Source organism: Alligator sinensis, unplaced genomic scaffold (assembly GCF_000455745.1).
Source record: "Alligator sinensis unplaced genomic scaffold, ASM45574v1 scaffold1354_1, whole genome shotgun sequence".
In the NCBI taxonomy this organism is placed as follows: domain Eukaryota; kingdom Metazoa; phylum Chordata; order Crocodylia; family Alligatoridae; genus Alligator; species Alligator sinensis.
Window position 1 is genome coordinate 952234 of NW_005842344.1, and position 18655 is coordinate 970888.

General features: G+C 54.4%; 1 protein-coding gene across 3 annotated transcripts in view; it reads right to left on the minus strand.

Annotated features, from left to right (window-relative positions):
- Positions 1–2766: 2766 nt before the first annotated feature.
- Positions 2767–18655, minus strand: part of INSR (insulin receptor) — a 66954-nt gene continuing 51065 nt past the window's right edge. For 2 of the 3 annotated variants that reach the window (XM_014522363.2, XM_025210312.1), the window contains exons 11-21: positions 17515–17786; positions 17105–17247; positions 15412–15571; positions 14533–14632; positions 14173–14240; positions 12615–12844; positions 12237–12347; positions 11997–12156; positions 11313–11442; positions 10964–11098; positions 2767–9641 (exon numbers count right to left, since the gene is read on the minus strand). In XM_014522363.2, coding sequence (XP_014377849.2) covers positions 9287–9641; positions 10964–11098; positions 11313–11442; positions 11997–12156; positions 12237–12347; positions 12615–12844; positions 14173–14240; positions 14533–14632; positions 15412–15571; positions 17105–17247; positions 17515–17786 — 1864 coding nt within the window. In that variant the 3' untranslated portion in view covers positions 2767–9286. The remainder of the gene's footprint in view (positions 9642–10963; positions 11099–11312; positions 11443–11996; positions 12157–12236; positions 12348–12614; positions 12845–14172; positions 14241–14532; positions 14633–15411; positions 15572–17104; positions 17248–17514; positions 17787–18655) is intronic. The other variant, XM_025210311.1, reaches the window with a different exon arrangement.

An 18655-nucleotide genomic window follows, 5' to 3' on the forward strand; every position in this document is an offset into this window, starting at 1 on the left:
TGGCCGAGGCGCGAGGCCCCCGCTTCTGCACCCAAGCCCACAAGACCTGCCAGGCAGGCAGGGCGGAAGGCCCTCGCGGCACGACAACAGCTGCTTTCACCCCTCCCCGCGTTACCCCTCGAAGGGGCTCGCGCTCTGCCTGCCCCGTCCTGGCAGCGAGCCAGCACCCGCCCGTGCAGCCAGCCTCGCCCACGGCCCCGCTGCCATCGCACCCCCGCCCGAGCGCCGGGGCACAACTCACCCAGGATGCAGGAGGCCGCTCTCCGGCGAGCTCAGCCCGCGCAGTCACCGCCCCGCGCCTCCGGCTTCTCGGCCAAGCGCTGGGACAGGCCACAGCATCGCAGAAGTGGCAGCAAGGGCAGCTGTGCGGCGGGTGCACCAGCTGCCGGCTCGGTCCCCACCACTTCCCCTTTCTGGAGTCGCAGCCGAGCTCGGCCTTCCCCGGGCTGCGAGGCACCCAGGCGGGGAGAGCGCAGCTGCCCGGCCCTCTCGACCCGCTCGGACAGGAGGGTGGCGAGCTGCCCCCAGGGAAAAGACAGCCTCGACGTGCCCACGCCCAGCCCGGAAAGGAGTGGACACGGGACCGCGGGCTGCCGCAAGCAGCTTCCTGTTCTGTTCGGAGAAAAACCACTCGGTGTTTGCCCGTAAAGCGCGGCGTACACGGCACGGCTGTGCCCGAGCGCGCTGTGACCACACGCCCGTCAGCAGGGTCCCGTGCAGGGGGTGCCCCGTGGCTGCCACGGTACAAGCCCTGCTCCCCCAATGCCCCTGAGCTGGCTGCAGGTTTCCGGGCTCCGGCCGAGACCAGCCCAGGTGCCATGCGGAAGTGAGGCAAACGCCAGCTAGGCCTTCGCGGCTCTCCTCGGCCCAAGATCGGCACCACTCCCGTTACGCAGTGCCGTGGGGTTGGCAGCATTGCAGCAGCTGCGACCCGGCCCTCCAGGAAACCACAGTCATCGACAGGAACGAAGATTCAGTTCCTCCGCCGTCCGCAGGAGCCCGATGAACATCTGAGATCAGGACCGTGTCGGGCAAGAGGGGAGATGGGAACGAGAGGCGGCCTGCCGCACACAGCTGCTTGGAGCAGCCCCGGGCCCTGCGGATGGCGCGTTAGGGTGCAAGAACCTAGGGACGGACCCGGCTGCTCTCGATGCCCTTGTGAGTGCTCGAGGCCCAGGATCCAGCACGTCGCGGTGCCGCTACACGGCGCCTGTCCCGGCTGACACGACGGGCAGGGGAGCATCACTCTTGGATGCGCTACGTGGTATCAGCACAGCACAGCACAGCACCCATGCTCTCCTTAATGCTCTCTCCTCCTGTAGGTCCCTGGCAGATCCCAGCCGGGCGAGGGGAAAGGGACAGCACCTGCCACAGAGGAACCGGAGATGCCCGCCGAGGGCAACAACAACGAGGAAGTTGGGCAACAAGAGCAGATACGGCTCCGGGCAGAGAAGTGTAAACAGATGCACAAGGGAAGAGATGGCCAGGCTCCTCCCAGGGACCCACGAGCTCCACGCTCAACACGGCTCGCAGGCCAGTCCTCTGGCGTTGCGGACAGACATCCGGACCGCTCCTGCACCATGCAGAGCTCTCATGCAAATACCGGCAGGTTCATCTGTGCGTCACCACGTCTGGCCCGAGGATCCTGTGCTCCAGTTGGGAAACAAGGCAAGGTCCAGAGAAGGGAACTGAGAACAGGAACATCCAGTGGAACTTCAGGCCCAGAGAGCTCAGAAAGACCAAGGCCTCTCTGTGCCTTTGTCTTGCAAAGAGTTTGGGGCCTGGTGCCCGGTCCTGCTGGGCTCCCTGAGCCACTGGGGTTTGTTTCTGTGAGGGTACAAGCAGCTTCGAAAGAGCTGGCTGGGAGCTCCTATTCACTCCACCCCGTAACAGGGCACGTCCCCACGGCGGACCGCTGTCCAGGCTGGGTACCGGTAGCTGCCTGCCCCCGGCAGCGCAGCGCAGCGCAGCGCAGCACGCAGCCCAAGTCCCCCTGGTTCTCGGGCCTGCGCTGCGCTCCACGCCGCTGCTTCCCGTCTCCTGCAGGCCCCTAACCCAGCAGGCGGATCTCAGGCGAGCTTGGCTCTATCTACACTAATAAAATGCAAAACCAGATCTATTTTTAACTGAGTGAGAATACAAGAGTGGCAGCTGCGATAGCAAGGCTAAACCCTCCTGCCTGCAGCTGATCGCTACAGCTGGAGCAGAAACAGAATTTCACCCCCTGATAAAGAACAGGGCAAGTGGGAGGAAAAATGGTTTTAAAGCTCTCCAATGCATTCAGCACTGACTCGGAGCACTGGGCTGCACTGGTTTGGCAGGTCCGATTACGTCTGCCAAGTGCCGGCCCGAGCGTGAAGCGGGCCCAGAACGCAGCTCCACGGACACGGTCTGTGCAGGACGAGCGCGCCATGCAGCGGCGCGGGTGGAGTTTTCCTCTCCGTGCTGCAGAAAGACAGCGCTAGGCGTCTCCTGGGAGAAGGCAATCCTCCCGCCACTGTTTATCCAACGGCTCCATCTCCAGATGAAGCCGTGCCCCGAGGACAGAGCCGAGGACAGATCCCAGAACCAATTAAGCAGGAGTTAAACGGGCCTCAAACCACAAGCCCCGAGTTGGCAGGGCCACCCCCACCCTCCCCTTAGCTCCATTCATTCTGCCACTAAAAGTATTACTTCTTCCAAGGCGTGAATCTGATGCCTTTGCTGCGGTAAAGCAGTGTTCAGCATTGCACAGACAGCAGAGACAAAAATGACCGGCTATTCCTGGATAATTTATTCAGAATTTTAATATATTCAGAATTTTAATATAAACAGTTAATTGTTCAATATTTTACACACAGCAAGATTTAATATTCAAAGATATCTTCTGTACATGTCACTGCTTGGCTCTTTTATGAAAACATTGAAAAATAAATCAAGCTTTTTTTTTTGTTGTTTTTTTTTGTTTAAAACCATGGCACATTTTGATCCTTTACTTATTTATTATTTCAAACAAGAGGTATCTGCAAGACTCTCAGCATCCTGGGACCTTCTGTGTGCAGAGAGGAAGGCAGGAGCAGCAAGATTAAATATAGAAAAAAAATACAGACTTTACAGAGCTTTACCTAACACGCAACTGAACTTGCCTTTAGCTTATTTACGGTACAAACAGAACGTTTGCCTTTGGCTGCCTTGATAAAGATGACGTCCGGTCCCACCGCGACGGGATGCCTCAAACTCAAGGCACTGTGCTGATACTTCAACAAATCTAGTCTTCACCCCAAATAAAGCTAATGTTTTCCTTTTAGCTTTTTAACATTTTCATTCAGCCTTCAAAGCTGAGTGTGGCCCTCCCACAAACTCCACCAGCTCTTGCCTGTGGAGTCCGGGCTGGGGCAAGTGTTTGGTAACTGGTGTCGTGGAAGGTAACTGGTGCTGCTGGAAGAATTCGAGTGCAGTACGAGTGATCTGGTGACAAGCGGGACAGCATGTCAGAGACACTGGGGACCTCCTAGCCCAGTAAACCTTTACCAGTTTCAACCTGTATTTTCCTGCTGATGATACCGTGAAATATTTCAGCGTCTTAGTAAATGGGAAGTGGAGGTCCTACCACTGCATACAGTTCAGTTAGTTGCTCAAGCACGTGCCTAAATTTAAGCTTGCGATTATTTCCACTGACGCCCATGGGACCACCAGAGTCCGGAGCATCCCTAAGCCTGGGCCAGTGTTTCAACCATGATTTTCCAGAACAAGTGAAATGGGGCAATTTACAGACCTTGGAACAAAAAAAAGAACCATCAGAAATAGTTTTCTTGCTGACTCCAACTATTCTGGCGAAATATAAACACTGCTCAAGTTAGTATTAACTTAATCCTACAACATTTAAAAATAAATCTCCGTTTCTCCACCTGTCCTCTTCCAGCTTGCCCTGCGCTGCAGGTATTCTGCTGGACTGCAAGGCTGATGCTTGTTCCTGGAGGAACAAAGTGGGCTGATTTTAAGAGTGAAACATCCACTTCACTGCATCAGACGTGGCAGTCATGTTTATAATGGCTTGCAAAAAAGCAAACTCCTCCGAAGGGCAGATTTACCGTCAGCCTCGCTCCTAAGAGGTTCGTGACAAGGCAAGCCAAACCGGAGCAGGGTGAAGCACGTGAATGCTCTTACATCGATATTTGTGGACATTATCCAAGCAGAGTCAACATCGAGCCAAGCAGAAGATAATAAAAAGGCCAATTTTAATTTATGTTCCTAGAAATAACTCATCTTATCTCAGAGATTTCACGCGTTGAAGTTAGTATGCCTCAATCCCAATCCATTCAACAGCTCCTTTCCCTGGACACTGCTCATCGGAAACCGCCAGGGCACTAGGCGTGTTGTCAAAGGCAGCAAGGTCACGGCACAAACCATGCCCTCCTCGGCTCCACGTATTCAGAAGAGAGGTTTAGTGGGGCTAGAAAACAGCAAGAGGATCAAAGGTTTCACCGCAGTTCCTCAGTCCAGACGGAGCAGTCTCAGCCCGGCTCACACGGACTGACCCAGTTCCCAGCATAAGCCTCTTTACTAAACGTTTTTATGGCACAAAGATTTTGGTTTAGTTTCTGACTCGTAAAAGAAGGTTCCAGTCTCCACATCAGGACTCACTCGCCTACTTGAAAGCCGCCGTGGCGAAGGGCTCGGCCCCATCTTCACGCCCAGGGACATGCAAGAGGGACCCTGCTTGCCTCTTCCCCTCCCCGATGAAAAACAGGCTCGAGGATAACTGGCACAGGATCTGCCTCACTCCTGTCTCTTTTCCCAGATGCCTCCATCAGGTTCCACACGAGCAACGTGGGGAGCCACTTTGAGGTTTTCCAAAGAGATACCAACATCACAGGCCGCACACAAAAATTAAGCGGTGTCCCATTACTATAATACACGTTTAGGAGGAAAGAGATACGCTGCCCATAATCCAGAGTACCCTTTAGCAACCTGACAGCAGCCTGTTTCCTTGCCAACGTAGGTGCTTTACTACTTAGCATAAGAAAGGTCTTGCTGCAGCTTGGTCTAGTTCACGTCACACGCCTAAGCTAACCCCGCTGGCACGGAGCATGCAGCCATGGGCTCTTCTACCCTACAACACCACAGACTACTTATTTACAAGCCGCCACAAGAAACACTTTTCTGAGCCTAGCAGACAAGCTTTGCAGCAGAGAGCAGCGCAAGGTGCACTGTCTTGCAAAAGAAGTGCCACCAGCTTTGCAAGGGACCTTCGGGAGAAGTTACCGAGACACCTGCCCACTCGCAGGCTCCTGCACCTGCGTAGGGAAGGCAGCAGGGCGCGGATGCCCGGCTTGTATGTTCTGCTTCGCTAGCTTTGGATGTCGAGTTATGCGGCAGGGGGCAGCAAAACCCTCCTCTTCACAACACGAGGCCCCGGGCCAGATTCACAGGAGCGCTGGAAGAGGACCCAGCCTCCCACACTTCGACAGCCCCTCCAAGGCGGTCGGTCGCAGGGCTCCAGGCATCAGCGGCAGCTGGTGCTGCTGCTTTGGGAAAGGAGAGAGGTCTCCCAAGCAGCACGCTGCAGCCACCCTGCCAGAGCCCTGCTCCTCCACCCTGGGCCTTCTCGCCGCTCGGGTAGGGCTCCCCTGCAGCGCGGGCCGGACGACCGCGGCAGTCCCAGGGCTTTCAGCTCTGGTCCAAACCGCAGACAGCAGCATCTCCCAAGAAGAAAGGCCGAGCCGACTGCCACGCAGCACCTTTCTGCAGGCAGACGATAAACACAGGGAAGCTGCTGTCCAGCACGCACAGGTCCCCCCACCCGCTGACAGGCCTGTCCCACTGGGGAGGCCTCCCTTCAGGGCTCCTTCCAACCCCAGCACGGACTCGGGGAAAGGCAGGGACAAGCTTGTCACAGTGGGCTGGAAGTGAAGGGTTTTCCAGCAAAGACCTGGGATTGCCAGAGGCTTTTTAGTTGTGCTTCCCCCCCTGCACAAAAGCATGCGTAGAAGCCAGGCGCCACCCCCTTCCTCCTCCCTCATCCCCACAGCCACCATCGATGGCATACGCGCAGCACCCCAGTCCTAGCCACCGCCCGATCCGGCACCACGCGAAGATGCCCGGAGGAGCTCACAGAGGTACCGAGCGAAGAGAAAGCCCGGCCAAAGCAGAACGCACATTGCCCTTCGGCGAGCTGGGCGCTGCCAGGTGTGCTGCGCAGGGCCGAGCAGCACCAGGGAAAGCAAGCTAGGCACAATACAGGTTCCAGCGTCCGCCTGCATAACGGGTCTCCTCCTGCTCCCGGCTACGGCCGCTGCAATTCTGAAGCGTAAGGATCCGGCCGGATGCACTGCAGGGACTGCACCCTGCGCGCACGCACCCCACAGCTGCACCGGGGCAAGCCGACATCCTTGATGTCCAACTCAAACTAGTCTATCGGGTCGTTAACCTCTGTCCACACCGTTCCAAAAACACACCGCCCACTCCTCCTCAGGCTGTGAATTCAGAGAGAGCCCGCGTACTTAATGTCCAACCTTGGAGACCGACTCTGTCCATAAAGGGGCATGTTCCTGATTACAGCAGAACACTGGATACCGCATGAGATTCAGATCAGCCATGGTGTACCTGGAGCCACAGAGCGTCTTTGGTCACTACTGCTTAAATTAGGTGGTAAATAATGACAAGCTGTCCTCCCAGCCCTCTGGCAAATGGTCCCTAGTATTGGAATCAGCTGATACTGGATTTTCCCTGATTCACAATAGGTCCAGACCAGAATATTTCATCAAGTCTAGAGATGCATGGCATTAAAAAAATATCCTTACGAGACACTGAGGTAGACAGCGCCAGAACAGGACAGAAAAATCCCACAACTTCCTCCTGCCTAGTTGTCATTGATAAAAATTTAAATGTTCTGTGTGTTTTAAGAAAGCAAATGGTTTGTTTTTACAGCGATTTATATATTAAAATAAATAAAAAATTCCTAATAAGAAAATCTCTCCATTAGAAAAGTGTGAGGATAGCTTTTGTTTCCTGCAGTGTAGTGTAGAGCTGCTAGACAGTCACTAGCTGTAAAGCCCAAGAAGCGTCAGCTAGGCCTCTTGAAACAGAAACTGCTTGTCTGGTATTTACACCATACATTTTGCACAGTTTGTACCTTCTGCCTCTGTCGCAACAGACTGGGGTGCAAGAAGCACGAGGGGCTGCTGTTCCTTCTCCATGGCGCACCGAAGTCCGTAACGCTCTCTAGGCACTGCCCTCACAAGCTTAGCTACGGTCTGGCTTTGGCAGCCAGGGGTCAAAGCAAAAGCACCCCCATTCGCTCCATCCCCTGCTCTGTTTTCAACACTTGCTTTATCGGATGTGGAAAGTGCGAAGCGGCGGCGCCCAGGCGGGCTCACAAAGCAGCATCCCTACGTGCCTGGCACCCCTCCCAGCCGAGCCAGGGAAACCCCCACTCGCAGCACATGGCACAGAGCGGTGCCACACTCGGCCGCAGCTCCCAGACCTTCCAGAAGGAGCGGCCGAGCACAGCCTTCTCTCTCCTCCTCACGCACCGCTCTCCTGCACTAGCACGGCCTGCCGCAGCCAGGGCATCTGCTTCTTTAGCTCAGCAATGCATTTGCGCCCCTGGGCTTCAGAGCTTTTCCCTGCCAGCACACGAGACGCGCGCAGTCCGACACCCTACGCTAGCAGCCCTGCCCGTTATGCAAAGAGCAGCAAAACACAGCACAGTCTGAAAGACGACAGTCAGCATCCTGAGAGCTGAAGGCATCGGCTAACAACGCAGCAGCCCTGACCGGCTTGCAGGGCACGGCACAGGTATCTCAGAAAACACCAAAGGTCCGCTTGCTGGCCCAGGCCAGGCGCCCACGCAGGCAGCAGGCAGAGGCTGGCTCACCGCAGCTGGGTTCAACGGCGGCTTCACTTGCGGAGCACTGAGCACTCCCCGTTCCCCCGGGGCGGGTTAGTGTCTTTTCCTGTTAGAGTTTTTGCTCTTCCACCTGTCGCGGGTTTTCTCCAACGACGTTGGGAAAGTGCACACGGAAGGTGAAGTGAGGTGGAAGTCAGGAAGCAGCAGAGCAGAGGACTGGGAGGCAGCGCTTTGACGTCTGTCGGCTGCCGCCAACCAAGTCAAGTCCGAACTACTTTATCTCAGGGCTTTAGCTGGAGCCAGCTGACTGTGTTATATAAATCACAAAACTGTAGTTTAAAGCCTTGTCAAGTACAAACTTAACATGTGCTTCATAGTTCCTCAGAGAGTAATCAGCTAAAATTAGTTCATTCTGAAATCCTTGGACCACTTTAAGACCAAACAAACCAACCCCCAATTCTCCCCCGCAAAGGATCATAATAATAATTTATATGAACTTAACATTTAAACCTTAAAAAAAAAAAAAAGGAAAAGGAAGAGGAAAAGAATGAAAGAAAACATTTTAAATATATTACAGCAAACAATATATATACTTAATGCTGCAAGGACAGAAAGCTTGATCTCTCAGGTCAGGGGGCTCCTGCTTTGTTTGGTCTTGAAAGAATCCACAAAACTCAGACTTGTAGTCCTTTGGCTCCCAGCATATCTTCCTCATCTGCTAATGAGAGAAGAAGCTACTCCCAAGTGTCCTTAGTATAAAAATAATCTGTTTAGGGTTCAGTCACTCCAGGGAACTGGGAAAAAGAGGAGTACACACTTACAAGAACAGGAAAGCTTCTATGAGAACATACAAAACTTATGTACAAAAAGAAGTGTATATCTTAATACATATGCACCCCACATGTATATACGGCATACGCACACATACACAAACACACGCACACACACACATGGGATTTCACCCATTGAAGAGTATGAAAGCAGCAGCTATTGGTCAATCTGAGGATATGGCGCGTCCAACTGACGGGTGTTCAATTCCTTCGGCCGTAGTGAAGATGCCGGAGACCCTGGAATTCTGCGGAGAGCGTTTGTCCTGAAGAAGCTTCCTTCTGCGCTGTAACCACGCGGTTCGGATACCAGCAACGCTCATCTCTTTTGCTGGCAAACGCAAATCCCCCTTCTTTTAACCCGAATGACAAGGTCGCTTCCTGTTTTGAAACTATGGTTACAGAAGGAACAGCAGCCGTGGAAACCTTTTCCATTTATGTTCACAGATAAGTCCGACAACCAGTCAACTTGGCAAAAAAAAAAAAAAGTCTCTTATTCGCAGGATGATTAAAAATCTGAAGAAAGAGTTTGTAGATGCGTGTCATGCACTGTGGCAGCAACAACAAGAGTCCTGAGATCTGTGGAGGGGAAAAGCGTTGACACAACCCTTGGGCTGAACAGAAAGTGTTAGGAGGGGCTTGACCGAGGCATGGAGAGAATCCGCCCGTTTTTCTTGCCACCGTTCATGTGAGTGTAAGGTATGTGCTCTTCGTAGTTCCCCTTGAGGCCCATGGAGGGCCCATTGTCCCGCCCCAGGACTTTGTCCCTCTGCGAGTACGACGAGGGGTCCAGGGGAATGCTCTCCATGTTCTCAAAGTCCATCTCAAACTCCTCTGTGTCCGGAGGTTTATTTTCTTCACTGTAGAAGAATGAGACCTCCTGGAAGCTGGGGTGGAGGTCCTCCTTCAACATCTCAATGATCTCAATAAAGGTGGGGCGCATCCTGGGGTTGTACTGCCAGCACATCTGCATCAGGCTGTGCCTGTCAGGGGACAAACAAGGGAATCAGGATCTGGCAGGGGGCTGCCATCCCGGGCACTGGCCTGCACCAGACCCGGAGATGTCTAGCCTGGGCCCCCGTTGGGGCAGACTGCCTGCAATCGCTGCCACTCTCCTGGGCACTCTCTCCTCCTGTTTTCTGCTTCTCTCTACATTCTCCTGCTCCTTCCCTCGGTTCCTGCCAGGGCCTGCAGCTCCCGCCAGCTCCTTCCAGGTCATGCTTATTCCTGCACCAGGTCTCAGCTTCGCCATCTCCAAACTGCTCTGTGGGAAGCTCTTGTCAAGCCTCAGCCCTGCATCTCATCCCTGCAGTGTCCCCACCCACCTCTGCCCACTGCTCACTTCTGTAGGCAGCCAAGCCCTGCCCACATCCCAGACCAGGACCCAGAAACCGCCCTGGAAGGTGAGAGGTGTCACGCAGGCCAAGCCATCAACAGCCCAGGGCCAGCAAGTGCAGGAAACATGCGGAGAGACGAGCCCCACTGCTAGGAGCGAAGCAATCCTGGTGGTGGGGATTCAGTCTAGAGGGGGCTTGAACAGCCACGTGCCGTTTACCACTCTGGACTCCGGGCACACTCGCCATCACGCTGCCAGCCAGGCAGGGGCTACACGTGTCCCCTTTAGCACTCCTATCAGGGGGAAAGTGACCCTCAGCGTGAATCCTGGCGGCCGAGCCCTGAGCACAGTGCAGCGCGGAAAAGCTGACAAACCAGGAGGGGAGGGACTCAGCAAGGCAGCTGCCCTTCCCTCATGAGGCAGACACTTGACCAGCAGCCTATGGGAGCCGCCTTCCTTCTGGCCGAGCAGCGGCCCAAGAGGAACCTGCACTTCACACAGCGGTGCCAGTGCAGCAAGCCTCCGCAGGACAGCAGCATCTAGGCTCTCTGGATTAACATGCAGCTCTCCCACATCCACAGGCAAACTACTGCGCAGCCACCAAGACCCTGCCTGGCACACTGCTTGGGGACCCTAGGCTGCCTAGGACGAGCGCTTTCAGGCAGGGGCAGTTGACGCATCGCTCGCTTGTATTTTACACTCCCCAAGTCCGAAGTCTCAGGTTGCAGCTGCCTGTTCCTACACTATGAGAGCCAGGTTTGTTCTCCTTTCTGGTCGCCTGGGCTGGCTCATGACCTTTATATCCACTCTGGTCACTCGGGGTAGGGGGGCTGCATTTTCCTTGGCGGGTGGCTCTCAGCCTGCTGCTCTGCTCCTTCCATTCAGAGTGCGCGTGTGTGCAACCCGCGCTGACTGTACACTGGCAAAGAGGCATAACGCAGGCACTCCCGGCTCGCCTGTTGTACTTACAGTCGCTCCGGACAGTTGTCTGGCTGATCCAGGTACCCTCCATCCATTACAAATTTTAGCACCTGTTCATTGGACAGTCCCTGGTACGGCTGCTCTGCCAAGCTACTTATCTCCCAAAGGACAACTCCGAATGACCTGCAGAAGATCACACCCTTTGTCAGGCAGGCACAAACAAATCCACAGATAACACCTTCAAACCCGATGGGGGGAGGATTTTAGCAGGTGCACTCTCTCTGAAACTGCATTAAGAGCGCATTGTAAAGAGCTGAGCTCTCACAGAGATTGAGGTAAGTGACCTGCTGCTGTGGCTCCTGCTACACATCATCCTGACATGCAGGGTACAACTTACCACACATCTGAGTAAGTAGTAAAGACGCCATCCTTCAGCGACTCGGGCGCCATCCACCTCACGGGCAGCAGTCCTTTGCCACCCTTACGGTAATAATCGGTCTCGTAGATGTCTCTGGTCATGCCGAAGTCTGACAGAAGAAAGCAGCATGCGTTCAGTGTCACTGCCCTGCGCCCAGCCCAGCCCTGCTGGCGACTGGAAGGGTGAGGATGGTTACCGAGCACGCCCTGTCCTACCACACGCGATGCCGAGACAATCACTGCAGCGGGCAGGGCCAAGCTGCCTCGTGGGGGCCATCTCTTTGGGCCACCACTCAATCTCTGCAGCAGCAGTGCCAGAACCTCCTGCGAGACTTACGGCAGGCAGTGGTCTAGAATAGGTTCTCAGCCTCGGCCTTTGTCGAGTTAAATGCACCCAAAAATTTAACGGCCAATCAGAACATCGCACAGCCTGTGCCTTTTGAGGTCTCCTTTTCCTGCAGCTTAACTTGAGCTGCTGCAAGGTTAAATTAGACAGTTCACTTACCTGCAGCTTTGTGCACGGCAAGTGAAAGAGAGACCTGGCACAAGAAAATTAGCCCAGATAAAGGACTTGAAAGGACAGACAGCATCCATCCTGGATTTCACACAGCCTCCTCCTCACTAACTGAGGCTTGCTACCAGCTTTGGAGCACAGGACACATACCTCCAATTTTTACAGTAAAGTCTTCTGCAACCATGCAATTACGAGCTGCCAGGTCTCGGTGGACAAATTTTTTGGCATTCAGATAAGCCATACCATCAGCAATCTCTGCAGCCATCTGTATCATCTCCCTGAGAGTTGGTGGGGGACGGCCAGGGTTATTCTAAAGTAGAGAGAGAGGGTCAGAGACCACAGCCAGGCAGCTTGTCAGGAGCATCTGCATCTCCTTGCTCCTGCCCTTACCTCAGCATCGGGTCTCAGGGAACGCAGGTAGCTTTTCATATCCCCATGTGCCATCAGCTCCATGACAACCAGCGTAGGCTGGCCTTTGGAGACCACCCCTAGGAGACGCACCTGAAAAACGGAAGCGGGATTCCCTGTTAGGCCGTGTCCCAGCACGCGTGCCCACCAAGCCAGCGTTCCCCTGGCTGCTGACTGCGACAGGACGTGGGGCCTGACCACACCATGGAGTTGTGGAGCGGGATGCGCTTTCCAAACCGCTCCTTGGGTGACCCTGTTCTGCCTTTAGCACACACGGTCACCTTTGCAGTGGGACCTGCCCAGCCCACGAGCCGGATGGAGCCACGGGAGTCCCACCCAAGATGGAGACGCTTCACTTACCACGTGATGGCAACTGAACCCTTTCATGACCGAAGCTTCGTTCAGGAACTCGATGCGCTCCCGAAGGCTGGCAGATTCGTTCACGGTTTTCACGGCGACCCGGGTCTCAGGCTCCCCTTTCACGATGTCTTTGGCGATCCCTTCATACACCATCCCAAAGGAGCCTTGACCCAGCTCACGGAGGAGGGCAATCTTGTCTCGGGCCACTTCCCATTCATCGGGGACATAAACTGTAACACAGACACACGCGGGGGTGAGCAGGGCTGTCGCCAGGAGGGCTTCTCATAGCAGGCCTGGAGCAGCAGGGGCTGAACCCCACAGGAATTGAACCTGGGAGCCCCTGGGCCTCTGGCACAGCCCTCCACAGCACACAGCAGAGGGTTGGGGATGAGACGGGGACATGTTCTCCCCTCTGCATGGCCATTACTCCTGTGCAGAGCAAATGCAAAGCACTGCTTCCTCAGGGCGATGCACGGCACGCCCAGGCTGCCCTGCTGTCAGTCGCCGCATGAGGGCAGGAGCCGAGTCCAGTCCAGCTCACAGCAGCGCGCGTTGCCTTGGCAATCTGCATCCCAGGGAGAATCTGCCGCGGGAGCAGCAGAACCGCAGCAGCTGGTCACAGCAGAGCGGAAGGTGGGTTGTGATCCTAGACTAGTCTGGGAATGACACTGGCCGCCTGCACTGACGCTCGCTGGTGCCTGATAGAGCTCGAACACCAGCGGCCTCTCCTGGACCGGGTCCAGAATTCTGCACTGAATTTGCTGCCCGCGAAGATGCAGCAAGTCTAAACAAATAAAGGACAGAAAACTGTTCTAAAATTCAAAATGCTGACCTAACCATGCTGGGAGCCTGGCTCCAGGGACAGCTAGGCTGTGGCCAAGCAAGACTGCTGCACTGCAGTGGTGAACAAAGGGAGACACCAACAAGCAGCTTCCTGCACCCCCAAATCTTTCTAACGCTGCGAGGTTGGATGTGCAGCCCTCAGCTCAAACTTAAACACAGAGACCATTTGTTCCAACTGACTGGCCATGCACAGCAAGAGGCAGAAACTGCTTTTCAGTGCATTGGCTTGGGAAGCTATCTGGGAGATGGAGGGCAGGTGGGAGACAGAAGTGTTGACTCCGATCCCAGGAGACGTTCTTTGGAAAGCACTGCATGTCAGACGCTTCCACTTCTGCTGTAAGAGGTCAAGGTTCCCGAGGGGCTAACCCTCAGCAAGAAGTCCTGGACAAACAGAACAGCCGACAGGCAGCAAAACACCAACACGGCCTTCCTTGCAGCTCCCGTGCTGTAGCCACCAGCCCAACGCAGCAAGCTCGTTAACAGCACAAGACTCCTAGATAGCTCCCGTGGCCCCAGATGAACAGCACTCTGTCCTAACCACATTCCTCTTCTCTACCCCAATATTGCTCCAACAGCTGGATTCCCCACTGGGAGCAGCAGCTTCCGATGGGCAAGACCACCCCGTTACGCTTTCAGAGTGGTCTCGCGTTTCCAAAAGAGTTGCTCAAAACAAAGTGCAGCACCGCGAGTGGCAGAGCTGCAGCATGGCTCTCACCGTCGCTGGCGCTGAGGTACTCTGGGTTAGAAGAAGCGTAGAGAGGCCCAGTTGGTCCTTCGGTTTGTCTGAAACAGAGAGGACAGAGCAAGTCTTCAGCACACCCCCAGTTCTGTGCCTTGCATGTCAGGCACTTGGGCCAAACACAGCTCACTTGCAGCCAGGCTGGCTCCCGAAGTACAGGGCAGACCCTCTCCATGTCAGACATTCACATGCAATACAGCAGTCCAAGTCATTCAGCAGTGAGGCAGACATTCATTATTTCTTTCAGAAAATAAAGACGATGCCCCCAGGAATAACCAACTTGTCTCTGGGGAAAACATTCTCTTTGCTCTGCTGAGAACGATGAAAGTCACCCACCTCTTCTTCACAAGCACGTACACAATGCCGATAGCTCCAATAATTATCGAGGCAAAAATGATCGGGACAACAATAACGGCGATATTAGGCTGAGCATTCACTAAAAGAGAAAAAGAGAGACAGTGTGCCGCTTCACATGTGCTTCCAAACAGCATCATGTTTCTAGAACGAAATACCCTCTTGAAGCCACGCAAAGTGCAGGGCGAGACCCTGCCAAGCTAACGGGCAAGAGGTGCTCTGTGCCACAGGGGAGCAGGCTGAGGCCATGGCACAGATCTATTCTTGCCAGAGCCCGACGAGTTGTGCCCAGAGCGAGACTGGCAAGAACCTCAGCAGTGCGGCAACTGGATACCCGACCCCGTTCGCTGGTCCATGCTAACACAAGCAGTCTAAGGGCTTGATGCATGACTGCAGATGGGCATCCTGACCAGCTCCCAAACAATTTCTCTCACACGAGAGGTCCCACCTTCCCAGTCTTCTTGCGCTCCCACACAAAAGCGAAGTGCCTTGGAGCGCGCGTTTTCCCACCACGGGCTCATTATGGCACAGAACCTCTCTTCAGTGTCAAGCATAAGCTAAGGAAGCTACGTCCCCACGTCTAGGAGTTTCCCAGCAGCTCACGTGCCCACAGGACAGCCGCTTGTTGGGTTGCGAGACCACAGGCTGCTGCCCACAAGAAACGCAGGGTGTCACAGGCTTGCAAACTGAACCTGAGCACCCAAAGGAAGTGGAGCAGCTTCTCACAAGACTGCTTCTGTTTTCCAGATGCACCTCCTACTTGTCAAGGCAGACATCTCCCCCACACCTCCATCCTGCTCAGCCAGCACGGCCTTGCCAGGCCCCCTCCCCCAGAGAACGGCTTAGGGAAAGCAAGCTCACAATAGTCAGCCACGTAGAAGTAAGTCGGCTCCGTCCACGACCCGTTGCCTGCCAGCGAGGTGGCTCGGACCCGGACGCTGTAGTTACCAGGCTGTAGCGCACGCAGTTTACAGCCCTGCTCACTGGCAAACTGCTTACGGGAGACACAGTAGTGCGCTTCCTGGAGAAGGAGGGAAGACAACAGCTTTACTGCCGCTCAGAGAACATAGCACCATCAGGGGATCCGCAATAACCAAGCATCCTTACCTAGCCCAGGCTGCAAAAGTCTTCTCCAAGCAGACACCTGTTAACCCCCTACAGAGGCACAGTGTCATGTCCCCTTGCCTAGGGAGCCTGGTGGCCATCCAGACTGAGCTGGTGCTGGCAGCCAGGTCCCAGATGCAAGGTAACGCATGGGAGCGAAGGCTGGCCTTCAGAGTGTGCTAGGGGGTGGGCAGCCCGAGCACGAGCTGGCAACTCGCTGCGGGCAGTTTACGGACTGAACACAAGCACAGCACGTGAGGACTGGCGAGTGCCGAGAGCTCCTGGGCCTTCACCTCAGGAGATAGCTACAAAAGGCTTCTACTGACAGCCCCGTGCTTTTATATTTATTTCAGCTGAACCACAGTTAAGTACTGCAGCCAGCAGGACGCTGACTATTCAAGCCTCTGAAAAATATCTAACCTCCAGGCCAAATCAGATTTTCACTCAGCATTAAATGAACATTCAGAAGTGCAAGAAGAGTCCTTAAAAAGGGGGGGGAAAAGAGAGAGCCAGAAGGTCAAGAAATACGCCTTCTATCCCAGCTCATAACTTAAGGACATATTTAACACTCAAAGCTGCTCAGTGACAGAGGACTATTCCCAACATCATTTATTCACGAAATGCTGCAGGGATCCCAGGCCGCGGAAAGAAAAGCCACAAAAATACGTTGCTCAAATAGCACGAAAACGAAGTGAGGACAACTCTGTCCGTCCAAAGGTCAATGCTCTAAGTAGGGCGTTCTGCTGATCGCCCCAGAGGAAGCACAGACGAGGCCTGCAGAAGCAGCAAGCAACCAAAGGAGGGCAACGCATGATAAGCTCTTCCAAACCAAGTCCCCTCACGGGTAGTTTAAGAGGTTACCAGTATGCTGGGCTTCCCCCTTTCCCGTTTTGCTTCTAAACGTCAGTGGCTGGACAGTGTGATCTGTAGGAGTCCCATTGTATTCTGGGCAATAAAGCCCTGAGGAAGCCCCTGCGCCAGGTTTGCAAGTGAGATCTCGGGTTAGCAGGGAGCTGCAGGACATATTTGCAGTGCTGAATGTCACCATGAAGGAGACTACAAGGAGCTCCAGGTTTGCTGGCCAGCATCCATGCCAGTGCAGCTGATAAATACCTGTGTAAGTCAACTACAGCAGGCTGCCTGCTGCTGATGTGCAAGGCAGCTATATCATGTAACCCAAGCACCCACTGCTGGGCTCTCCTGGCACCATCTGATCCACCCCACAACCGAGCTGTGCAGCAGGAGACTGCGCCCAGCTACTCTGGAGCAAACGCATCCAGCAACACGCAAACCTCCGAAGGCAGAAAGACACCAATCCAACTTCCCACTTGCCACTGAGCAGCCACTTCCCCAGCAAACTCGTGGTGGATGTTATGGCCAGGCCGTGCGGTACCCGCCACATCCACCCAGCACAGGGGAGGCCTGAGGCAAAGGGCTTGGAAAGTCTCACCTCCGACTCCCCAAGACGTCCATAATTCACTTCATACAGCACGATCAGTCCATTTGGCTCCTTTGGCTCCTGCCACTTCAGATGAACAGCATTTTTTTCCACCAGCTCATGGCTCACTGGACCCACGATGTCATCTGCTTTAGCTAGAACCAGCAGATTTGGAAAGATCAGCTTCAAAAATTGCTTTAAAACATTTTCAAGAATTTAACAAAATGCAGAACTGAGCTGAGCCAAAAGCAGGGAGGAGGGGGAAGGGGAAAGGGGGCGGAGGGCAGTGTCTGCGCCACCTCCGTGCAAGGCCAGTGTGGCCACAGCAGGTCCCCAAGCGTGCTCCAAAAGGCAGCTAGCTCACCAAGGAAGCTGCTGCGTCAACACACGCTCACCTGACTGAGCCAGCGGTCTGGGCTTACCTTCCGGCATGGTTCTGGCACTGACATAGGCTGCGACACTGCACCGGGACTCCTGGGCATCGTGGTTACAAGCATGGAGTTCGATGCGATACCCGGTAAAATGCCGCAGACCTGAGATAACCGTGGACTCCTTAAACATCACTTTCTCAAAAGGCTTCTGCTCCTCCGTGTTCCCAGAGGCTGCAGCTGAGGTGTTTGGTGAGGAGGTGATGGTGGGCATCACCACGGTGGCATTTGCCACAGTGCCAAGGTCTCTCCGCTTTCTCGACGGCCTGCCAAACAACACATTCAAAATGCTGTTCATTGCGTTTAGCTCCAACAAGTTCATCTGGAGTGAAGGGGTTAAAATGGAGAGCTCAGAGTTCATATGGAAACTCAATGCAAGGTGGGCGCGCTTGCGATGCAGCAAAACATGGAAGTATTCAGGGTTTTGTTTTATTTTTTTTAAACGACAAACCCCTCTCGCCTCTGCAGAACAGCCTCTTCATGGCGCCCTGCTCTTGGCCTCCCCTTGCTCCATAACCCAACGTGCAAAACGCAACAGGAACTAAAGGCCCAGGTATCAGCTCAGTCTGCCCCGCTGGAGGAAACCGCACCGTTACTCGCCCCAAGGTGCCAAGGCACAGGATGCCTCAGACAAGGGCGCAGCACTTGGGAGCTCACCCGGCCTGGCCTCGACATCTGAGCACACGGAGTCGTGTCAACAAGGCAAAACTCTGAGCGTCTTTGGGGTTTCGCTACAGACCTGCGTCCCGAGGCTCGCTGGGCACGGGCACGGGCACGGGCACGTTACGCTGAGCCCTGCCCGTTCTGCTTTCAAACAGAACAGGTCACATTCGTTTTCTGAAAGCTTTCAACACGAAGAATAACGATTTTAGAAACTGCTACTGTCAGATTCACATCATGCGCATTAGTCAGACCCAGTGCTTGGTAACCGAGCGTTTTCTTTCAGATTATCATACAGGAGTTAGTCGATCCACTTCAACTTCCCGCCATTGCGAACATTAAGCTGTCAGATAAGACTTTAGCAGCTCCCACCCCTAAAAGTGAAAGCTGCCAGTTAATTTTAAATATGACATTTTGCTTCACCAGACTTCAGGACCACCCGCCAATTTAGATTCTCTTGTTAAAGAAGCTGAAT